The sequence below is a fragment of the Petaurus breviceps genome, unplaced genomic scaffold (genome assembly GCF_028583685.1).
Source record: "Petaurus breviceps papuanus isolate PSGF00001 unplaced genomic scaffold, PetGlider_PUasm1.0 90977, whole genome shotgun sequence".
NCBI lineage: Eukaryota > Metazoa > Chordata > Mammalia > Diprotodontia > Petauridae > Petaurus > Petaurus breviceps.
In genome coordinates, this window is record NW_027187391.1 from 1,189,719 (window position 1) to 1,215,030 (window position 25,312).

The 25,312-nt window shown below is 36.0% G+C and overlaps 1 protein-coding gene across 6 annotated transcripts in view; it reads right to left on the bottom strand.

The window, feature by feature from the left end:
• Nucleotides 1-25,312, bottom strand: part of ADGRG6 (adhesion G protein-coupled receptor G6) — a 186,545-nt gene that overhangs the window by 18,563 nt on the left and 142,670 nt on the right. For all 6 annotated transcript variants that reach the window (XM_069077470.1, XM_069077473.1, XM_069077471.1 and 3 more), the window contains 6 exons: nt 23,040-23,082; nt 20,089-20,195; nt 12,665-12,792; nt 11,301-11,569; nt 8,605-8,716; nt 6,490-6,773 (listed from right to left, as the gene is read on the bottom strand). In XM_069077470.1, coding sequence (XP_068933571.1) covers nt 6,490-6,773; nt 8,605-8,716; nt 11,301-11,569; nt 12,665-12,792; nt 20,089-20,195; nt 23,040-23,082 — 943 coding nt within the window. The remainder of the gene's footprint in view (nt 1-6,489; nt 6,774-8,604; nt 8,717-11,300; nt 11,570-12,664; nt 12,793-20,088; nt 20,196-23,039; nt 23,083-25,312) is intronic.

Sequence of the window (25,312 nt, forward strand, 5' to 3'; positions counted from 1 at the left end):
AGGAGGCTCCCTGGGAGGGAAATGACCCTCTCTGTCCTTTCTCTCGTTCTTCCCTTTCTGCAGCCCACTCTTCTGCCTCTCTCCATGGTCCTGGGAAGGAGCTCCCTCTGCAGAGGGCTGCCCCCCCCCTCTTCCTCTCCTAGGGGATAGCCCATGATTTCTGTCCCATATTTGGGGAGGAGCCTCCATTATTACATCTCCTGTTTATAAGAAATCTCCTAAAATATGCTTTGGTAAGCATTATCTATTTTTACTGTTCATTAGCCAGTATTGAAACCTGATAAATTTATCCAGGATGGTGGAAGGTAGGGAGGAGAAGAGTGTTAAGCTTTTTCACATGCTGATGGAACCCAGTTTTACTAATGGTATCATATAAATATATGGTAAAAACAACTTAATGAATGTAAGTCCTAGGTATAATGTTGCTGCCTATTTTTCATTTACTGAATACCCAAGCTCATGTCTGCTGTACTCTTATATTCAACAGTAATATTGTGATTCTGTTAGAACACCACTGACATCATTATGCAGTAGGTGGCCAAAGGAACGTCGGCCAACCTCTTCCCAGCAACAGAGAATAGTGAATTGACTTTTATTTCTTTAGAATGAATCATACTTTATTTCCTGATGTATGGTCTAATGTCCTTCAGCAATATTAATTACAATGTGTATATACTTCAATAATTTCTTCACAACTTTTCTAAATCATGCATGCTCTTTTAAAAGCAATATGTATATATCACAATTTATGTTTTTTGATACAGAGAAAACATAAGATTACTTTATTAGTGACCTGATTCCTTCCTGTGGTACAATAGATAAAGATAAATGAGTATTTATAAATCAGTATGACATTTCATAATATTATACAGAAAGCTCATTTGTTAGCCTTTAGGGGAAAAATGGCTGAATAACAAATATATAAGTTTTCTTATATGAAAGTTATAAAGAGAGAAGAGCATGGATTACCAGGGGAAGCTAGAAAATTATAAATTTGGATTTAGTTTAGCTCTAGGTAATGCTTTTTGTTTGCTTCCAGTTGAGAGGTCTGTACTTCATTAGGGAAATTCTCATATTCGATCTAAATCATTTTATAACTCTAGCATTTTCTTATTTCCCCCTTTTACTTAATCATATCTTATGGTTTTTCATAAACTCAAATTATACTATATAGTTTTATTAGGTTAAAATATACACATAAACTGCTGCTTTTCTAGAATCCAAATCACCAGAAAGCACAAGCTACTTGATTCGAATTAAATTATGTACTCCAATTTTACAAAAAAAAAATTACATGCAAAAAGCTAATCACACAAAAAGTAACTTCCAAGATGTAGTGGGCTCTGTATTGATAAATCCCAGTCTCTTATACGTTCTACATTTATAGTTTTAGACATTTATAGTGATATTCATAATGATGGTCCTGATGTATTAGAAGATAATGATGTCCATTTTGAATTAAAGAAAAAATAACTGTAATGAGTGTTGTTTGGTATAAATTATCTTCTAATCTATTTTTTGAAAATGAATTGGTAATTCATAAATGGTAGATATGGTAACTTAGTTAACCAGAATCCTTAATTTTCAAATCATTCTGGATAAACAAAAGTTTATTATATTTACCTAAAAGAATAACATTTTAGGGGCAGCCAGGTGGTGCAGTGAGTAAGAGAGCTGGCCCCGGAGCCGGGAGACCCGGGATCGGTTCCAGCCTCAGATACTTAACACCCACACAAAATAACTGGCCGTGTAACCTTGAGCAAGTTACTTAACTCCAATTGCTTAAAAAAAAAAAGAATAACATTTTAAAAACTCATTGCATAGTTAGACTACAAATACCCCACACTACAGAGATATATATTGAATCCTCTATAATATTTCTTTAAACACATCTGACTTCTACATATCCTCTTTTAAAGAAAGTATGTCTTTTTTTTTAACAAATAAAAACTTCTTTTAGGAGTACCACTGATACAGATCTTCAATGCTTAATGAAGGTTTGCTCTAAACAAGATATGAAAAAAGTCTCTAGCCCAGAGCCCGCATTTTATAGAATAAGAAACTGAGGCCCAGAAAATTAAACTAATTTGCCTAAGATCATGCATCTAAATTAATGGTGAAGCTAAATTACCCTATCTTTCCATGAAATCAAATAAATATTATTTGATAGAATAATATGTTCTGCATTAGTGCTTTCTAAAATGAACTTTCCTTTCTAGGATATTTTTAAGAAAGTACTATCGGATATGCATGAATCTGTTCTGAATTTGCACAATTTAAAGTCGGTCTTAAAATGCAGAGATTTATGAAGACCAGAAACTTGATGAGGTTTACAGCATTTTCCCCTACTGACAGGAGAATCATGCTGGGAAAAAGAAAACATCCCAATTCTCATTAATGGAAACAGACCTGAACAGACTGCTCTAGCCATTGAAACTGCCTGAAACTGCCAGGAAATTCTAATAGCAAAAACAAGTTTGAAGGGGTTAGATCAATGTGTCTTTCATGGGTAAGCTATGGAACCTCAATATGTAAAGCTACAGAATTTGTAAAACAAACAGACATTTTCCTAAGTATTTATTTAGGCATCTTTGCAATAGGAAATTCAGAAGAGATTAAACAGGGAAGATGTCTCATTTTTGTAGAAACAGATCATGAGGAACTTTTCATATAACCCTGATACACAGTTTCTCTCCTTTGAGGATTATTGGTCTAATGAGTGAATATAATGAGCCTGTTTCTTTTCCCCTGGCATGAGAAAACCGAGTAAACTATAAGTAGCAAAACTAACTCTAATGCAGCTACTTTGGGAGAAAAATAGTCAGGCAAATTCAATGTCAAACTCTGGAATACTCCCAAGGTCACCCCAGAGCACAAGGTAGTACCAACTAAACAGAACTGTTTTCACCTCATTCAACCTTTTACCTTCATTTCTATTCAAAAGATGATGAAATTTTAATAACAGTAAAAGTAATCAATTGCACATAATTACACATGTTTAAGTGATGGGCAATGCCTAGTCAGCAGTTCACCTCTAACAGACTTTGGGATTTCTTAAAGGCCTGCAAGATCAACCTGAGTCAACAGGGTGATATGGATGAAAGAGAGAAAAAAAATCCAACTTGACCCTAGGCTTTATTAATAGAAGTATCACATCCAAAACAAGGGAGGCAGTTACATTGTATTATGTATTGAACAGACAAAAGATGGAAAATTATGATGAATTTGGGGTGCCACATTTTAAGTGAGTACTTAGCAAGTAATGATAATGAGAGAAGATGCTCCAGAATTTATTAAAGACAGAAATGACATGCTTTTCAAATTTTCAAATGGTATAGAGTAAATGGTACAAAGGGAGAAGTTAGGTAGAGCAGTGGAGAGAGTGTCAGGCCCAGAGTCAGGAAGACTTATCTTCCCGAATTCAGCCCTAGGCAAGTTACTTAACCCTGTTTGCCTCAATTTCTCATCTATAAAATGAGCTGGAAGAGGAAATGGCAAATTACACAGTATCATTGCCAAGAAAACCCCAAATGGGGTCACAGAAGAATCAAAGAAGGACTGAAAAAACTGAACAATGACAAGAAAGGAGAGATAAATAGAGTGGAAGAAAGAGCCAGGATCGCGAGAGAGCCTGACCTATTAGAACATTGGGGCTGAATCAATGAGACTACATTTCATAAGGAAAAAAGGCAAAGTTCTACACACAGGTTTAAAAAAATAAATGTACAAGATAGGGGACCTCGTGGTAGGATAAAATGTTTTTTCTGAAAAAAATTCTCAGGATTTTGGTGGACAGCATTCACACAATTACATGGAGGCCAATAAAGCTACTATAATCATGGTTTACATTAAGAAAGGCATGAGTGACCAGAATAAGGGAAGTGGTAGTCCTGCTGTATTACGTCCTATTCAGAGACCACCTGGAATACTGTGTTCAGTTCTGGGTACCCCACTATAGAAAGGACATTGTTAAGAGATTATCCAAATAAGGGTGGCAAGGGTGGTAAAAAGCTTGGGGTTCAAGGAGCAGTTGATAGCCCTATTGAAGTTTATCCTGGAGAAAAGAGAACTGGGAAGGGATTGGGGAAGAAAGAGTCATCCTCGGGCCATCTAAAGGGCTATAATATCCATATAAAAGAGTTTAAACACCTGTTTAGGCTCAAGGTGAAGAATTAAGAACAATGTGTAGCTGTTCTAAAATGGCAGATTTAGTCTTAATATAAGGAAAAACTTTCTAACAATTAGAGTTGAATGGGCTATCTTGGGCAGTAGTATTTTCCTTTACATTAACAGTTGTCTAGCAAGGTGTCTGTTCATTCGTGGCACTGCTATAGAACAGTAGTAGTTCTCACACCTTTTGGTCTCAGGACCCCTTCACACTCTTAAAAATTATTGAAGATCTCTATGAACTTTTGTTAATATAGGTTTTATCTATTGACACATATCATATTAGAAATTAAAACTTCTTAGTATTATTATGAAAATAATTTTAACCTCATAGACTCCCTGAGTCCTGGGGACTTCCAGGGGTCCCTGGATCACTCTTTGAAGAACTACTGCTGTAGAGAGATCATTCTTTCAGTACGGATTGTACTAGATAGCTTCTGAGATCCCTTTTAAATCTTAAATTCTGTGATTCTGAGTTGGAAGGCAAGTCATTATGGGAAATGAGAGTTTTTCTCCTTTATAAATTAAGAAGTGTTCATCAAATTCATCAAGCTGAGTATATAACTCTGTGGTCATTGGATACTGTATGATAGGTTTATTCTGTAGTTGACAGGGTTTCTTGAACTTGTTTCATGTCATAGTGCTCTTTGACAGTCTTGTGAAGCATATGGCTTCCTTCCACAGAAGAAAATATGAATGTTCTAAATTATTATTGATTAGAGAAAGGCAAATTAAAACAACCTTGAGATACATTTTAAACCTACTAGATTGGCTAAAATGATTGAAGGGGAAAGTGACCAATGTTAGAAGGGATATGGAAAAATTGCGACACTAATTCATTGTTGGTGAAATTGTGAACTGATCCAATCATTTTAGAGAGCAATCTGGAATTATGCCCAAAGGGTTATTAAACTGCTTATAACCTTTGACCCAGCAATATACCACTACTATGTCTATTTCCAAAGATGATTAGAGAAAAAGGAAAAGAACCTATATGTTCTAAGATTTTTATAGCAGCTTTCTTTGTGGGGACAAAGAACTAGAAATTTCAGGGATGCCCATCGATTGGGGAATGGCTAAACACATTGTGGTAAATGATTGTGATGAACTACAACTATGCTATAAGAAATGATGAGCTCAGGGCGGCCAGGTAGCACAGCGAGTAAGAGCACCGGCTCCAGTGTCGGGATGACCTGGGGATCAAATCCGGGCTCAGATACTCAGCACCACACCCAGAAATAACTGGCTGTGTAACCTTGAGCAAGTTACTTAACCCCAATTGCTTAAAAAAAAAAAAGAAATGATGAGCTTGATGATCTTAGAAAAACATGGATAGACTTGCATGAAATAATTAAGAGTAAAATGTGCAAGAGAACATTATATACAGTAACAGCAATATTGTTTTAAGAACAATTTGAGTGACTAATTTTGACTATTATAAATACCCAAAGTAACCATAAAGCACGTATGAAGACTCTATCTGCATCCAGATAAAGAACTGATAAATTAGAAGGATGTATAAAACAATTTTATGTGTGTCTGTGTGTGTGTGTGTGTGTCTGTCTAATGGTAGCCATCTCTAGGGAAGAAAAAAAGGAAAAAAAAGAAGCTCGCAATATAACTTCATTATGTATTTAAAAGGAATAGCAACGTGTACATAACAGATTTGCAGTTTCATGTGTAATCATCTTTTTTATTATGGAAATATTTTTTATTCCATAAATTAAAAATAAATTTAAAAAAATACATTGTCCCATAAGAGGTGGTCAAGTGTCCCCCTTGACTTAATTATAAGCAAGATGAGAGGTAAAGCCTAACTGCTAAGTGACAAAATCTTATCAGCAGACACTTTTTATAAGAGCAGGGGTTCTCAATTCTTTTTCTGTCACAGACCACTGTGGCAGAAACCCACACACTCATTTTGGAATAATGCATTTTTTAAATTAAATATAATTAATTAATGTATTTTTAAAAATTAAATAAAATAGATGAGATTATAAAGGAAACCTATTACATTGAAAGTCAAGGTGTACCCTTTTTCCCATTTGAGTTCCTGGACCCCTCAAAATCTCTAACCCTTGCTCTAGTAACACCCTTTTATATTTACAGTATAAAAGGTTTGAATAATTAAGATAAATATTCAGTAAAATTTTAAGGCACTTTGTAGTCGTACTTCGAGATAGGCTAATTATTGAGGCCTCCTTTTTGTCAGTCAAACTGCCCTAGAAACTTACACACGCTCTTTCAAGAAACACACTAGGTAATAAAATAAAGGCATTTTAAAGCTACATTATGGAAAATACTCACATACCATTTTCTTACCTTGTAATGAATTGAAGATGGAGAAGAGGTACATAAAAGCAGTTTTTAAGGGTCCCCAGGCAAAGAAGGCAAAGCCCCATGTCATGCCTAACAGAAAGGTGAGGCTAACCACACTCCGAAGGTTCCTCAGAATCTCTTCTCGAAGGGTCCTGTTGCTTCTTTTCCCATTCCTCCCACAGATCTGCACCATTACCACAATGAACATAGCAACATTCAAGAGAAACATGACTCCGAAATAACCAGCACAGGTCACATAAAACACCAATGGATCCTGGATCCAACAGCTGTAAAGAAGCAGACCCAGAAAGCAGCCCCATGTTAGTGATTACTGCCATGCTCAACATTGGTGATTTCCTATTGGGTTTTGGGAGAGATGGGCAGGGAAAGGTTTGGTTTCACTTTGTTGCTGAAGTGATCAGATCTTGATCACCTTCACCTCTCTGGTGCTTAAATTTCTTCATCTGTAAAATGGGGGCATGGAATGGATGGTTTATTTAAACATTCAGTAACCTGATTTTTATGTGTAACCTACAGTAGAGTCTTAAAAATAAAAGCTGATTCTGAATCATATCAAATTTAATTTGTTTCACTTTATTTATCTTCTTTAAAGGTAAACCATTCAGTTCAGTTGTTTTTCATGTCCAATTTTTCATGACCCCATTTGAGGTTTTCTTGGCAAAGACACTGGAATGATTTGTCATTTCTTTCTCCAATTCATTTTATAAATGAGGAAACGGAGGCAAACAGAATTAAGTGACTTGCCCAGGTTCACACATCTAGGGGAATATTTGAGGTCAGATTTGAACCCAGGAAGATCAGTCTTCCTGACTTCAGGCCCGGCACTCTATCAAGTATGCCACTTAGCTGCCCCAAAAGTGAACTAGAGATCCTAATTCAACGAAGCAAATTTCACCCCAAGGGATACTGGAGAAACTTAGTATGATGGAATATATGACTGGAGATATAACACCAGGTGGAGTGCCACTGTATGCTTGAAATACACATTTACATATGCAGATGCATATACACACATACACATGTGTATCTATACATGTATGTGTCTGTATACAGATACATATGTGTATACATACATACAGTTGTGTGAATAATAGGAAGAGGGAAACATGATGGATATAGTTTGGTAGAAAGAGAAATGATCTAGGTGTTTGCTACAGACTATATGGACAGAATTAAGTCTTCAAACTATAGACTAATGAGCTTGATTGCTCTATTCCTGAAAAAATTCTAAAGCATATGTGAAGGGGATGGCTTGTGAACATTTTCTTTTTATGCCTGGGGGGAGGGCAAAGAGAACACGCATTTCTATAGCACCTCCTACCTGCCGCTCATTGTGCTAAGCACTTTATAAATATTTCATTTGATCCTCACAATAACCTCGAGAGGTAAATGTTGCTATTATCCTCATTTTACAGTTAAAGAAACTGAGGCAAACAGCGGTTAAGTGACCTTCCTAGAGTTCCAAAACTAATGTCTGAGGCTGCATTGGAAATCAGGTATCCCTAACTCCAGGCACAGTGCTTTCTCCAGTGGGCCACCTAACCAAGTTGATTAAAGCAGAGATAGTATATAGAATAGGCCTCAGAGTTAAGAAGACCAGGGTTCAAGTTCTGCCTCTGAAATGTAACTTTGTCATTCAGGATTAAGTCATTTAGTCTTTCAATGACCCACTCTAATCTCAAATCAGAAGTTCTATAGTGGTGTGCCCCAGGAATCTGTCCTTGGCCTTGCTCTAGTCTACATTTTTTTACTAATGACTTGAAGACACAGAAGCATGTTTATGAGATTTACAGATGATATCAACCTGGGAAGGAAAGCTATCACGTTTGATAACAGAGCCTTGAGCCAAAGAGATCTTGCCATTCTAGGATTATAGGCCAAAGGGCATATGCCAAAAATTTAATAGGAAGAAACATAAAACTCCAAATTTTTGTCCTAAACTTCAGGAATACAAGATCAAGGAGGGTTGGTTAGTTCCGTGGATTACAAGTACAGTAAAATTAAACAGTAATGCTGTAATTGGCCACATCTGAAGTGCTGTGTTTAGATCTGTTCACCTCTTGGGAAACGTAGGAAATATGCCCTTCTGTTACTCACAAGTCATTGTCTTGTCCCTTGGCGTCTTGGCCATAACTTCTTTTTCCATATATTTCATTTGCATTTGTATTTCTACTTGCAAGAACAATTGTTACCACCAGAGCAGGCAGACCTGTCATAAAAGATGATGACATCACAAGTGTTTTTGATGAAACATACTAAATTCTCTTTAAAGATTAATCAGGGCAAGTGAGAAAACTTTCTTTTCATAGCAGTGTCTTGAAAAATTAAAACTAGCCCAGGGAAACCATGACTTTTCCTCAGGGTAAGAACTTGGAGATTGCCAAAAGCTTAATCCAGGCAATATCTCCTGAATTTTTTCTTCTGAACCACCAAGTCTAATTCTCCTCCATACCTTCCCTAGGTGCAGAAATTGCTAGGTCTACCTCTGGGAGGGATTGTACCCGAATTATGTGAAAAAAAATTAAAAACTCATTTAGTTAACATGAGACGTCCATCCTACACCACTTATAATTAAGAAATTTTTCTTTCAAAGGAGGTGCCTAACCTTGAATGTCTTATGAGTTGAGTCTATTTTTGATCCATCTTGGTTCTATAAATGGTGTTACTTCTGATTCAGATGTGGCAAAAATGACAACAAACTTATAGAGTAAAGATCTTCTAATTACTATAGCATAAAAAATTCTGTTGTTCTCTTTAGACCAGCAAAGCAGGCAAATAGGTTAAAGTGACAGCTATTTAGCATCTTGTACATTTTACGGTTTCCAGTTGAGGAGCCAGAATACAATCTTAATAAAATAAATTATCTCATCATTTGGCTCCCTCAATAATGGCTTGTCAGGAATGCCAAAGTTCAGGCACATCCAGGTAAGGAAGATTTTTCTTATCTCTTCATCAGAACAAATACATTTTCAGATTCCTTCTTTCACCTGATAACAAAATTTATAGCATTCTCTCACATACAATCTGATCAGCTAGGTGGAACAGTGATTAGAGCAGTCAGGCTTGGAGTCAGGAAAACCTGAGTTAAAACCTGGCCTCAGACACTTACTAGTTGTGTGAACTTAAGCAAGTCGCTTAATCTTGTTTTCCTGTTTCCTCATCTATAAAATGAGCTAGGAAAGGAAATGGAAAATCACTCTAGTATCTTTACTAAGAAAATCCAAATAGGGTCATGAAGAGTCAGACATGACTGAACAATGACAACCAGCACATTACATATAGTTTAGTGGAGATATGTTGAACCACAGAGGTACTGGTCATAATATACATCTTGGCCAACTATGCTGCTATGAAGACACATTCTCCTGTGGCAGTTTTCAGTCATTTTTCAGTCATGTTTAAATCTTTGTGACCCAATCTGGACTTTTCTTGGCAAAAATATGGGAATGGTTTCCCATTTCCTTCTACAGCTCATTTTACAGATGAGGAAACTGAGGCAAACAGGGATAAGTGACTTGCCCAGGATCACATAGTTAGTAAATATCTGAGGCTAGATTTGAAATCAGGAAGAGAAAAGTCTTCCTGACTCTTAACCTGATACTCTATCCACTGTACCACCTAGCTGCCTTTGATCCAATCCTTCTTCACTGCTCATAGAGGAAATAATTGAAAGAAAAATCCAAGGTGGACTGTGGGAAGCCAAAGAGACCTGATTCAGGACTCAGATATTAATACTAATAGTGGACTTTAATATAAGAGCCCTTTGAGATGAGAGTTTTTTGTTAAGTTAGCTCCTGAGTTCTTTGTTATTGGTTACACTTATAAGGATGTTACTTGAGTTCTGAGATCAAAGTTATTGAGAGCCAAAATATTTGATTCAGCACTCAGGTATCTTTGGATGGTCAGCTCTAAACATGATGTCTTTTGATGACTGCAGCTTTGGTTTTGAAGTCTGCTCTCAACTGTATCCGTTTATGACTGTGGCTGCATTAGGAGGCATCTGAGGCCTAGATCAAAGGTCTTACCCTAAGACTTTAATCTCCTAGATAACAAATCCTTATGAAATTAGCTATTCTGTGTTACTTCCAGAATAAACAGACTAAGGTAATTATAAGTATACTCAAGTCCTATTCCTTTGTCTCATTTGCTCTATAAAAACCTTATACTAAGAATCAATAAATGGAGCTCATCCTTCTTCCTTGAACTACCCACATGGTCTGGTCATTTATTCTTCACATGTCCGACCATGCTTAATGCTGGACACTGAGCAACACATGGCAATGGACATAGGAGAATTTTTCTATTCAGGCAAAGGTGACGGTGTCCATTCCAGAAGTCATACTGAGAAATTTGCTCAAAGAACTCTACATATCTTCTGATCACTTGTTTAATCACAAACTTCAAAGCCTAATCACATATGGTATGGATGGGTGTATCTAGAGGGTGGGGCACCATGAACTCTATTTATTTGGCTTAGGGTTTAAGGCTAGCCCATGTGCTTTGAAGCACAATGGGAGCATAAAACTCAGTGCCAGATGTTTTTTCAGAAGACTTGGGATGGGCTGATAACTTGGGTACACAGGAAATTGATTTGATAGTGACTCATGGACTTTTCCATTTACTACCATATTGATAATTTGTTCTAAGGATCATGACATTCTCTTGGAGGAGATTTATACCTTGATATACCTCATTTATAGTCAGGAGCTTTCCTTTGACAGTATCTGTAGTTAGAAAAGATTGATGCTACTATGAGAATTCAGAAAAACACATAATAACCTTTGCTCACTCACCCCAACCAATGATGCAGAATTTTAATATGTACCGGCGAATGTAAGTATTGAATACTTTAACTAGAGCAATGTACATATGAACTGCCTCCAATCCCATCCATGTGAAGGTTGCCAGAAGGAAAAAATGCAAAAGGGCTGCAACAGCTACACAGAGTCCGTCAATGTCAAATGAGGTGATCCAACCATCAAGGAGGAAGATTAAATTTAGAAACAATAGGGCAGTACTAAGATTCATCAAGATTTTGGAGGGATAATCTCTCCGTAGCTTTCTGAAATAAAACATAGAAAAAGATGTATAAATAATGACCACATATCCTGATGGAAGTAAAGTTACCAGAGATTAGGAATAAAGGTTTTGTTTGGCTCTGCAATGATTGGTAGAGCATAATCAGATGTAAATAAACAAAGCATTATAGAAAAATGATAGGATCACAAACTTGGAGATTAAATTCTATCTAGTCTGGGCAGCTAGGTGGTGCAGTGACTAAAGCGCTGGCCTTGAAATCAGGAGGACCTGAGTTCATTTTCGGCCTCAGACACTTAACACACACACACAAACAAGCCGTGTAACCTTGGGCAAGTTACTTAACACAAATTGCCCTCCAAAAGGCTAAAAAAAAAAAATTCTATCTAGTCTAGTCCTTTTCAGAGGATGGTCCTAACACCAAGAGTGGATAAATGACTTACTCAAGATCATAAAGGTAAACAGAGTCAGGATTTGAACACAGATATTCTAACAATGGTATTCTCAGGAGAAAGGACAGGGATATGGATAACTATACTTGTCTATAGAATGTTTATTTTCTTATCATAAATGATAATTTTTAGTGAAAAGAAATACCATTAGTTTGTTTCACCTAATACAAGTTTTATAGGGAAAAAAACTCTAGAGTATTAAAAATAAAACTTCTCTCCACTTTTTATGACCCTCTAATTGTTCTCTGCCAATAACTGATGGTAATCCTCAACTTAAAGGCCACTTTTCAAGGATTTGTGAAGAAAATCTACCAATATTTCTTCTTTTAATTATCCAAATTTTAATTTTAAAAACTACTACAAATTAAATAAAACATAGTACTGCTAGAGAAAAGTAGCAGTTTGAATTAATTCTATAATACGAAGTTTTTTCTGATAATAATATAATGTAAGAAGAATCTAAAGGTCATTCATATATCTGAATTCCCATAAGAAAGATCTATATTTGGTATAGCATGTTACATGTGACAAAACACTCCATAAATTAAAATTACTCTTACTTACATGAGTCACATAGGATTTAAACGCTCCTTAAAGCAAAGAAAATTTTCTTGTTTTTACTTTAGTGTATTCAGTAACTTGGGTTTGGCAGATGGTGAAATACTTACTCAAAAGCAACATATGTTAGGAGAGTTGCAGCTGAAAATATGGCAGAAACTCCACAGCCAATGTAGGTAATAAAGGTGAGGACTTTAGTGTTTTGTGTATCTATCCAGGAATCAGTTCTGTGAAGTTCCTATGTAAAACATGAAAATTAATTAATGACTCTCTTCTTTTGCTATGGCTGCTATTTTTCCTGATTGAAAAGCTTAGAGGAAACCTTAGAACTACTCTATGAAATCACTTTGAATGCTTAATATACATTATACTGGATAGCTTTTATGGTAACATATTTCTCAAAACACTGGTTTTCCCATGGGTGAAAAATAGTGTGGCACAAGCAATCTAGTAAAGGTTTCAGATTATCACATGAAACTAAAATAAACCATGGGTGGAAACTGACCATTAATAATTTTTCACCATTTCTCTTTTGTTTGAACACTTATTTTCATTACATAAGACAAAAACACTTGAAAATAACAAAGTAGAGAAAAAGATCACCTCCTGAATTATCCTTGAATTATGGTAGCTTATGAAGTACCAAAATGATTTATTGTTTTTCCCTTCCGGAAAAAACAAAACAAAAACAAACAAAAAACAAGTTATAGTAGCTAGATAATGGCTATTGTCTATTATGTCCCAATTTGGGATAAATTAGGCAGATTGTATTTATTAAATATATTTATCACTTTGTTTTCTCTCCTCCAGTTATAGTCATAGCTCATTAGAGCTGGAGAAGACCTTAAAGATCATGTAGATGAAGCCCCTCATCTCTTCTCTTTAGAGGGCCCTAAGCAGGAAAGTCTGACAAGGCCAATGGGAGTTGTGCTTTGCTACAGAACATAATATGAAAACCAGCCTCTACTATAAAACAACATAGCCAAGGAGGCAAATACTTTATAAATACTGGGAATAAAGGTACCCAGTATGACTATGCTGTAAATTTCAATTACCTTCTCAAATGTTAAAATACATAAAGAGACCATGGAGGCCCTGAAGGTGTCTTATGTAAGGGAATAAGTATCAGTAACAGAAACCTAGGAAAGATTCTTAGCAAAGCCCTGGTGGTCTGGAAAGGCTAAACATGAACTAGATCTTTCTTGGGTATAGTATAAGACAGGATAAATTTTGGAAAATTTTGCTTCCCACTCTCAATGGCCCTATAAATGCAGTCACAGTGGAAAGAGGAAAGGAGTTGACTGAAAAAAAATTCCTATCTTTATAAACATAAAAAACTACTGTATTATATGATACTAGCAAGCAAAGCACAACTCAGAACAAATTCTTAATGAAATTAAAACAATACATGAAGAAATCAGTCATGCAAGGGTACTGTGATACCAAACTTTAAAATTCTTTGCTTTGGAGATCAGCCAAGATGGCAGAGTAAAAGTAAGTATTACAGCATAGCTCTCTCCTATAACTCTGCCACAAAACTCCAGGAAAAGTACTGGATCAAATTCTGATTAGGAAATTTGAGAGAAAAAAAAAGTTGTAGTGAGTCATTTTTCCAGCCCAGGTTGGCATAAGGAGACAGAGAGGACTATGGACAGGGCAGACTGGCTCTAACCAGGAGTGTGCTGTGAAGAGCTTCCCAGCAAGAGGGCAGAGGATGGTCCTGAAGCCAAGGGCCTGGCTGCAGTTGTGTACTGTGGCAAGAAGAGGTCTGAGATCTTGTATAGTGAGATCTGACCTTATGGAAAGAGTAGGGACAGGTACCAATTGTCAGCTCTGCTGATTACTATTTAGTGTTGGATGACAGATCCAGTGTGGACTAGGGAAGGGAAGTGTATTTAGAGGTATCATTCAAAGGTGAGGAGTGGTTCCAGGACCTAAGCTATATACCAAGCAAAGAGTAAAAGAATCAGCAAGCAGGAGCTAAGTGGTTCAGACACCAGAAATGGAACTCAGTCTCAGTTCCATTTCAATCTAAATCTTGTAGAGTAATAACTGGGGGAAGAATGTGAAGTGAAAGTCAACAGTTCTGTTACTCTGAAACAATAGAACTTCCCAGCTGGCTGATGCTAGCTGAGTCCAGCAGTAGTCTACTTTAAGTTCAAGAGACAAGACCACAAGTGTGTTGCTTAGATCCAAACTTGGGCTAAGAACTTAGACAATTTGGGAACATTAAAGATTTAAGGTCCCCAGACTGAACTGTCCCAAAGATCCTGGAATCACACGATACTAAATACCCAGGAAAGTAGTAACCAGAATCTAAAGGACATAAGGTGAGCCTCAACATTCCCTCCAGAAGTACCCAGAGCCCAGCCCTGGCATAAAATCCAAAATCAGAAGGTAAGCTGAAGAATGAGCAAACAAACAAAACCTCTGCCTTAAAAAGGCAGACAAAGGCACTAAAGACAAACTCAGAAGAGAATTATTCTAAAACATCTATAAGCAAACCCTCAAAGAAAATACAGTTTAGGCACAAATTTGATCAGCATTTTTAGGAGTGAAGCAAAATGATATTTGAAAGTATCAAGTGTGTTTTTATAAATGAAATTAGAGTGCTAGAGGAAATAAAATTAAAAAAGAAATAAGAACTATGGAACAAAGCATTGGAAAAAGAAAGAACAGATTGGAACAAAAAACTTACCTAAGCAACAGTTTAAAATTTAAAATTAGAATAGATCACAAAGAAGCTAATGATTCTCATAAGATAAGAAATATTAAAACAGCTTCAAGATTGAAAAAAAATAGAAGAAAGTATAAATTATCTCAAGGCAAAAAAAGCAACTAATATAGAAAACAGCTCAAAGGGATATTATTTAAGATTGATAGACTACCTGAAAGCTATGAACAAAACAAAACAAACCCAAAACCTAGAGTTAACATTTCAAGACATTGTAATATTGCCCAGATCTCTTGGAACCAAAGAGCAAAGTGATCACTTCCCTCTCGAAAGAAATCCCCAAATGAAAGCTACAAGGAACAGTATGACTAAAATTCAGAACTTCCTGGTCAAAGGAATAATTGTAAGCAGCCAGAAAGAATTCAAGTATGGAGGAGCTACAGTTAGAATCACACAATTTTTAACAAAACCAATATAAAGAGAGAGTTTACAATATAATATTCCAGAAGGCAAATGATATAGGCTTAAAATCAAGAATAATTTAACCAGAAAAAATGAACGTAATTTTATAAGTAAATGTACATATAATGAAATAAAAGACTTCTAAGAATTCCTGATGAAAAGACTAAAGTTGCTTAAAAACTCTGGAATATAAATATAAGAATCAAGAAAAAGGTAGAAACAGTAAATATAAAGAAACAACCCCAAGGGATAATGCAGTGGAAGGACCACCAGGCCTGGAATCAGGACGACATAGATCTAACTCCGGCCTCTGGCACTTAACTAGTTACATGACTCTGGTGAGGTCACTTCTGTTTACCTCAGTTTTTTCAACTGCAAAATGGGGATAATAATAGCACCTACCTCACAGGGGTGTTGTGAGGATCAAATGGGGTAATAATCGTAAAACACTTAGCAGACTGCCGGGCATACAGTAAGTACTATATGTAAATGTTAGCTAGCATTTTTAGCTATTATAGCCAGTATGGGGAGATGATACATCTCTCTCCCTTCCTCAGAGCCTGTTACCAGGAGGGGTCATAGAAGAGTCTAATAAGAAGTATATAGAGCCCAGTTAGGCTAGTAATGGTTCAAAAAAAAAAAGGTTTTGATGATCTTAAAAGAAGAAAGGAAAAGGAATACAGAAGAAGAGGGGGCAAGAGAGAAAAGGTAAAGGAAATCATTTCATGTAATGTAAGTGTTCAGGAAGAAGACTGTAAGCACAAGGAGTGGTGGGAATGGATAATACTTGTATCTCACTTTCAGCTGAACCTGTCAAAGGAGAGAAGAATACACACAGCTGAGTACAGAAATATCTATTTACTAAACAGGAGGGAGAAGGAGGGACAAACAAAAAGAGGGGATATTAAGAGAGGGATCAGTCCTATCTGAACAAACTCTAACCAAGGAGGGTAGATCACAAAGAAGAGATTAAAAGAAAAACATGATAAGAACCTGAGCTTGGTTTCTGGATAAGGGAAAGAGAAGAGGAGAGCTGAAGGAGACTGCATTAACCCTACGGTACTTGTACTGAACACACTCCTTTCTCATTGCCCTCTTTTTTATAAAGAGGGGGTAGGTACCTCTAATAAAGGCAATGCCCAACCATGATTCCAGAAAGTCAAGTTAATGCTACTCAGGTCCTGACGGAGAGGTGATGATCTCAGGATACAGATTGAGATACATTTTCCCTTGGACATGGCTAAGGTGGGAATTTGTCTTATCTGATTATGTATATTTTGCCGGGGTTTTGTTTTCCTTTCTTTTTCAATGGGAAAAGAGAAGGCAGGAGTAAAATATAGATTTTTGATGGATGAAAAAATAAAACTATTTTTAGAAGTGGGTATACGCTGAATAAAGGTAAGATCAGAAGGGCAAAAGTTAATTGGGGAAAATCTAAATATACATTCATTTCATTTAAGTCGTTGGTTTCCTTATAAATTTGCATCAGTTCCTTATATATCTTGAAAACGAGATATATGTTTTATATGACCAATGTGTGAATTTGTTCTTACTGATGCATTTTTTCTTTTTTTTCTCTTTTCTCAATGAGAAAGGGAGAAGGGAAGAGAAAAATTAATGAAAAAATGGAAGTCTGAATGTTTAAAAAAATATTTTTAAAAAAACTCAAAAAAATCCACTGGATGAAGGGGAGATTTTTTCTTCATGGGGTACAAATCATTATAATTAGAGATTTTTATGTTCCTGCCATCTCATCTAGTATTTCACATATTTATAAGGTTTTTAAAAACTTGCAAATTTAAACCAGTTAAACCAAAGCATATGGTTCTGCATTAACTCTTGTAAAGAATATAACTTTCCTGGAAGAATTGACTGTGAACCAAAATATATCTATGTGGAAATAAAAGAATGAGTCTATTTTATAGGGCATAGGAAATCTAGGGAAATTGAGGGATTTTCCACTATTCAGGAAAAGCCAGTTCATTTTCAAAAGGGGAAATAAAGTTGGCATTTTATAGGTCGACATTTTTGAAAGTATAGATTTCATTGATATTCAAAGAGCAATAAAAATGTTCTTTTCTATATTTTACGTTTTTTTAAATTTCTGTCTTCTTGTTTTCCCTCGAGACATTTAAGGTCTAAAGGTGTCAAAAATATCATGAGCCCATGAAATCTGGTCAGGTTAAGGGTGTGAAAGATCATAGACAAAATTAATAACAGGCCCCCACGCAGTGCTAGGTGTTCTTTAGCCTTTCCTCTTGTTATCATTACTTCAGGCCTAGCAGGAATAAAGTTAAATGGGAGACCAAAGAGTGAGACAGAGCTCACATATCACTGCTTCTCCATACCTACATGAATAATCAGCTTTACCACTTTAACCAACTGTCAGGTCTAGCTCCAACTTCATAAGCATTTTAAGCATCTAAGGAGGCAGTGTGATATCACCTTCTAATTCATCTCCCTGATACAAGGAGTACCTCCTCACTCCAATCCATTCTTCACTTAGCTGCCAAAATGACTTTCCTAAAGGGAAAAGAAAAGGGAAGGGGTGGATAGAAGGGAGAGAAGAATTAGCAGAGGGAAAGAAAGAAAAAGGAAGGGACTGGTTGAAGGGAGGGTAGATTGAGGGAGGCAGTGATCAAAAGCAACATTCTAGTGTGGAGGAAAAGGGAGAAAGGAAAAAGAAACCTATAAAAGGAGAGGGGAATAGGATGGAAAGACACAGATAGTAATCATAACTGTGAATGTGAATGGAATGAACTCTCCCATAAAATGGAAGTGGATAGCAGAATGGATTAAGAACCATAATCCTACAATATGTTGTTTACAAGAAACACATTTGAAAGAGAGGCATACACCCAGAGTAAAGCTAAAAGGCTGGAGTAGAATATATTATGCTTCATCTGAAGTAGAAAAAAAAAGCAGGGGTAGCAATCCTGATCCCAGACAAAGCAAAAGCAAGAATAGATCTAATTAAATGAGATAAGGAAGGAAACTACACCCTGCTAAAAGGCAACATAGACAATGAAGTATTAAACATATATGTGCCAAATGGTATAGTATCCAAATTCTTAGAGGAGAAGTTAAGGGAGTTACAGGAATAAACAGACAGCAAAACTGTACTAGTAGGGGATCTCAACCTCCCCCTCTCTGAACTAGATACATTTAACCACAAAATAAACAAGAAGTTAAGGAGGTGAATAAAATTTTAGAAAAGTTTGATATGGTAGACCTCTGGAGAAAATTGAATGGGGATAGAAAGGAATATGCCTTTTTCTCAGCGATACATGGTAGCCACACAAAAATTTACCATGTACTAAGGCATAAAAATCTCACAATCTAATACAGAAATACTAAATGTGTCCTTTTCAGATCATGAGGCAATAAAAATTACATGTAATAAAGGACTATGGAAAGATAGGCTAAAAATTAATTGGAAACTAAGTCACCTAATCCTAAAGAATGAGTGTATCAAACAACAAATCATAGAAACAATCAAAATTACTTTCTTAAAACAAAGGTCTGACCATTTCATGTTCCTATTCAATAAACTGTTGTGGCTCCCTATAACCCCAGAATCAAATATCAAATCCTCTGCCATTTAACATCCTTCATAACTGAGCCCTTTCCTAATATTCTAATCTTAAGCTTTATTCCACTCTATGCCTTCTATGATTCAGTAGCACTGGTCTAATTGCTGTCTTTCACACAGGTAACTCAATGTTCTGACTCTGTGCCTCTGAACTGGCTATTCTGTATGCATCTCTCCCTCTTTACCTCTAGCTTTCATGGCTTCCTGAAAGACTCAGTTCAAATGCCACCTGCTCCCCAAAGCATTTTCACATCTCTTGCTATTAGTGCCTTCTCTTCGAGATTAACTTTCATTTATGCTGTATTTACCTTTTTCATTATCTGTGCTACTGGGGTACTATGCAACTCCACAGTCCTAAACTTATTTTTAGTATTAAAAAGAAGCCTTCTGAACATAGCTATCATGATGACTGTTTTTTTTAAATTTCCATTGGAAAAACATTAATCTTTGCTTTATCATGGGTGTGTTCTTTCTATTTCCTTTTTCCTTCTTCCAAAACTCTAGAGCTTTCTACTCCCTTTCTCAAGATTCAGTGGTTTCATTACTTCTTTCTTTGTTTATTTGATATTTCATATTACTTCATTTTAAAATTTATTATCTCAAAGAAACAAAACAGGTGGTTTTCTCTTGTAATACTCAACAATTATTCACACTGGATTTCACAGTATTCTTCATTCAAACCAATATTGTGAGTGTGGAAGAACAACGACCAGGCTATGAAAGAACTGCTACAAAACGTTATTTGAAAAGGCAGTGCTCCAAAGGGAATCATGATTCCACAAACAAAGAAGAGATTCTGTACTCACCATCAGAACTCCAAAGTGGGTGAGGTGGTTACACAAGCACACTGTCTCGCTTTCATTTGAGTCTCTGTGTGCAACACAGCCTGATGTGTTCCAGCCACCAAAACCTTCTGTAGGAGTAAAGCCACACAGATTGTTAACAATATTAGCAAACAGAATGGGGTGTAATGGAAAGAGCAATGGATATGGAGTCAGACAACCTGAGTTCAAATCCTGGAACTGCCACTAAGTAACTGTGTGAAATAGAGAAAATCAACTTTACCTCTCTGGGTCTCAGTGTCTTCTCTAAATCTGAGAATAGAGAGATTAGGGGATCTCAGAAGTGCCTTCCAGCTTTAAACCTAAAGTACTATGAATGCAGCTCCATGGTGAAGAAATACTTTTCTGACCTCTAAAGCTGATCTGTGAAATTGGAAATTTTAGAAATTGCAAGTATTCTTGAATAAACTAGATCCAAACAGAAGGAACACAGAAACATTTAGCCAATGTTTTGGCTTTTTGGAAAAGTATACGAAAGAGCTCCTAATTTTCAATTATTTCCTTTCTTTACTTTCCCCTACTCCTGCCAAAAATTAATTCCATTATCCCTTACAACTCCTTAAGGAAGAGGTTCTTAACCTGGGAAACAGGGGCCAAGGATAGTTTTCAGGGGATTTGTGAATTTGAATGTGGAAAAACTTACATCTTTATTTTCACTGACTTCCAACTGAATTTTGGCATTTCCTTCAAATATTGAAAAAATATATTCTAAGAGAGGTCTGTAGGCTTCACCAGAATGCCAAAGGGGTCCATGACCCACACACATACACAAGGTTATAAAACACTGTATTATGGTCACTATTTGGAGTAGTAAGGAAGATATCTTAACCACTTATAGTAGCTGGGTTAGCCATATCAGTATGGCTCTGTAGTGCATTTATTCCTTCTCTTTATCAGAAGCTCAAAAAGGCTGGGTAAAAAACAATGAGTCATGAAGAAGAAAGTCTCTAATCCTGGTCAAAAATATCTGTGTGTTTTCTGATTGCGCCTAGTATCGATGAGGAGGTTGAGGAACAACTAGGCGTAACAAAAGCTCCCGTTAATATAATACTTGGAGGAGAGGTTCAAAGTATACATATTATTACCCATATTTTTCAAATAAGAGAATTAAGGTTCAGAAAAGCTAAGATATCTACAAAATATTTGAGTTGGGACTTGAACTAGTCCCAACTAAGTGGCAGAGTGGATAGAGCACTCTAGAGTAAGGAAGATCTGAATTCTGGAAGTTCAGGAAGACCCAGCCTCAGGTACTTACTAGCTATGTGATCCTGGGCAAGTCACTTAACTTCTGTCTGTCTCAGACAGAAGGCAGACCTGGATTATACTAGAATAACACTAAAATATATATAAATTAAGGATATAAAAGGAAAAAACTACTACTCAAAACTAGCATTTTCTAGTGAAGTGCCAGGAATCAAATCTCAGAATTTCCTAAGATTGAAGGATAAGAAGACTCTATGGGGGTGGTTAGGGTGTTTTGAATGTATTTTAGCTCAAAGACACTGCAGTGAATCTCAGGGCAGTTCATATAGATATAAATTCTAGCTACACAAATACTATATGATGGCTATATAAATACTAGTAACAATCATCATCATTGTCATCCTCATTACTACAACTGCTACAATTACTGGAAGTAGTAATAAATTTATTACTACTATTACTACAACTACTTTTATTTCTACTACTACTTCTATTACTACTACAACTATTTCTACTTTACTACTACTATTTCTACTGCTCCTGCTGCTGCTGCTGCTGCTACTACTACTACTACTACTACTTATATTACTAATACAATTCAGGTCCCCTCATTCCATATCCAGTGCTCTTTATACTTTTAAATAGAAACTATTTGGATTTCATAAGGGATCTGATAAATTATCCTTGTGACTAAGGTAGAGAAATAAGAGTTGCATGGCATGACTAATAAATTTGGAACTAGTTGAACAACTGTACCTAATAAGTGGTAATTAATGAACTGCCATCAACCTGAAAGGAAGCCTCTGGTGGTATGCCATTGTTCTGTCCATCTTTGTCAATTATTTTCATGAAGATATACAAGGAATGATAATTAAAGATTTGATAATGTGTTCAGTGTTGTAATAAGGATCCTAAAATATCTCAATCTGCTGGATGAAGGATAGAAATTACGAAGGTAAAACTTAATAGGAATGTATATAAAAATTCTAACATTTAGGTTAAAAAATGACTTACAAGGACAAAGTAAAGAGATCTATGATTTTGCAGTTCATGTGACAAATACCTGGGTTTTTAGTTGAATTCAAGTTCAACATAGATTAACACTGTGTTATGATTCCTAGAAAATGTTTATGTAATTTTAAGCTTCATAAAAATGTATAGATTAAGAGAAGTAATAATCTCATTGTACTAGGCCCTCGTCCAAAAAATCCTAGAGTATTATGTACAAGCTCTGAAGTATCTAGAGGTCTATGGAAGAAGAGTAGATAAGACATTTATTTTGAAAATTATAATTTATTATCATCAGATCCTATGGGGGAGCTAGTTTTATGTGTATGAATGAGTGTGTGTGTTTTGCTTTATGCTCAGCCTTAAGGAAATAAAATAGAATTAACTCTTCTATCCACCTAAAATGTTTTTTCAATACATATGGTCACATCACCATGCTAGTGATGTAATTCAGTAAAAAAAAAAAAATATGACTACCAATTTAAATGGCAACATGGCAAAGTTCATATAGAGCCAGGATGACCTAGATTTAAGACTTGAGTCTTATATACTGATTGTCTACTCCACAAGTAACTTAGAAACTTTATAAGACTAGGAATTGCATCCATTGGTGGAGAGAATTTCTCACTCAGAGACCCCTGCAATAATGAAATCAAAAGTGCAGACTAGAAAAACAAAAAGGGAATATTTATTTTTAAACTTACTGTTTTTATTCAAATCCCAGAACACACAGATGGGATGGAGCACCTAGAGAAACATAAGCACAAAACATATAACAAGGTGTTTAGAGGAAATAATTCAGAAATTATTGGATTTTAACGTGTTCATAGAAAAGGAAAAAGGGAAGTCAATATTAGCCATGTTAAAGCCACATAACAATGCCTTATAACAAACCCAGAAGAAAGTGACCTTCAACCAGAACACTTGGTGTTAAATCTAACATGAGCCCCAAGGAGGAATGCATTAAGTAATTCAAAGCAGAAAATTACAACTTTTAATGAATCAAATGAAAAATCAATATGCTATGGTAGAACAACTCTCCCTCCACCCCCAAAAAACAACCCCTGCTACAAACTGTGGACTTGGCATCAAGAGAGCTGGACTTGAGTTCTGACCCACCACTTAAGATTTAGGTGACCTGGTGTAATGGTAAGGGAATCTGAGGATCTTTCCTGCCCCTTAATGGGACTCATTTGGAACCCAGCAAGAAAAGCTTGTTTAGGCAAGGGTTGTTTTTCAGGAAGGCCCAACTTTTGTTATTTTATAATTAGGCAGTGGGTCACGAAGGTTGTGATTTTTTTTTTACTCTGGAGAAAGCCATATATACTCCCTGAGGTGAGGTTTTGCTTTGGGGCTTACTTATGGAAAGAACTATGTGATTTGGCCAGACTCTAGGCAGCCATTGAGCCCCCCCACACACACACCCTGACTTTGAAAACCCAGATGTTGGTGCTTCTCCCTCTGGTAAATAACACTGTATGTATGTAGGGATCAGACAGCTAGAAGCCCTGTCTGTTGGTCTGCTGAAATGTGTTATTTTCTCTGTCTCTTTTTTGTCTGCTTGTAACTTCCGTTTGTATTCTCTGAAGCTTACGGTGCTGATTTTTTTCCCCTGAACTTGGTAAAAGATGTGTTTGATTGAAGTAAGATTGTTAACCCTTTTTAAGTTCCTTTCCTTTAGAAAAACAGATCAAAGAACCTGTGCTAGAAGCCATCCTGGGTATGCTAGGGTGTTTGCTGCTACATCTGAGATAACTGATCATTTGTTTAACTTGTTTGAGCATCAGCATCCCCATTGTAATTGGATGTAATCTCAAATTATAATTACAAATACAATCCAAATTATACTTATAGAAAGAAATATAATGATGATGATGATGATAACAATAATACTGGTTTTACTACTCCCCAGTGATATAGTGAGACTTACAGTAGAAGATGAAAAGGGTGTTATGCTTGCAAAGGGCTATAAAAATGTAACTCATTATATTACTCTTGTTACAAAATCCTTAGTCTACTATAATTACTGTTATTACTAATTCATTAGATGATGAGCTACTTGAGATAAGGTATTGCTTTTGCCTATTCTAGTACTTGGCACAGGGCCTGGCACTAACACATGCTTAATACAATGCTCACTAACTAACTGATATTTAAAAACAAAGTTCTTAGAATTTATTTTATTTTCCTCTATATGCCCATGTTTCTTTTGCAAATAACAAGACTAAACTAAGATAGAGGTTCTTAACTTCTTTTTAATGCCAAGGTCTGCTTTGGTGGTCTAGAGAAGCCTATGGATCCCTTTTAAGAAAAAAAAAAACCCATGAGTATGTATGCATGCACACAGGCATTGTGTGTATGCATATACACACATATGCATATACATATGAATGTACATATATATATACACATGTGCACACAGGTGAATACACTATGTGTATATATAATTTGAAATTCACAATGGAATGTGAAATTCATCTAATGAAAATAAAGATATATTTTTCCCATCCAGCTTCATAGACGTCCTGCAATGTATCCACAGATTCCTTGAGAGTTCATGGATCCCAGGTTAAGATTTAGACATTGATTACTAGACTCTAGTATCTCCCTAATAAAATGTAAGCACCTGAAGGTCGACTATTCTTTTTTTATGTCTTTCTATCTCTAGCTCCTGACATAGTGCTTTGCACACAATAGGCACTTAAATGGTTGCTGGGTTGGATTAGATTGGATTCTCAATATAAAAAACCCTTACTGAAAAAGAAAAATCCTTACTCATCACAAAGCCAAACTTTTCTTGAGCAGCTCTTTTATTAATCTGTCTGTCTGAGTAAATATCAGAGGCAGTGTAACATGTATGACTTTGGGGGAGAAAAGAGGAATAGGAGGAAAAGAATGAGGGAGGGAAGGAAGGAAAGAAGGAAGGAGGAGAAGGAAGGGAGGAGGAGGAGGAGGAGGAGGAGGAGGAGGAGGAGGA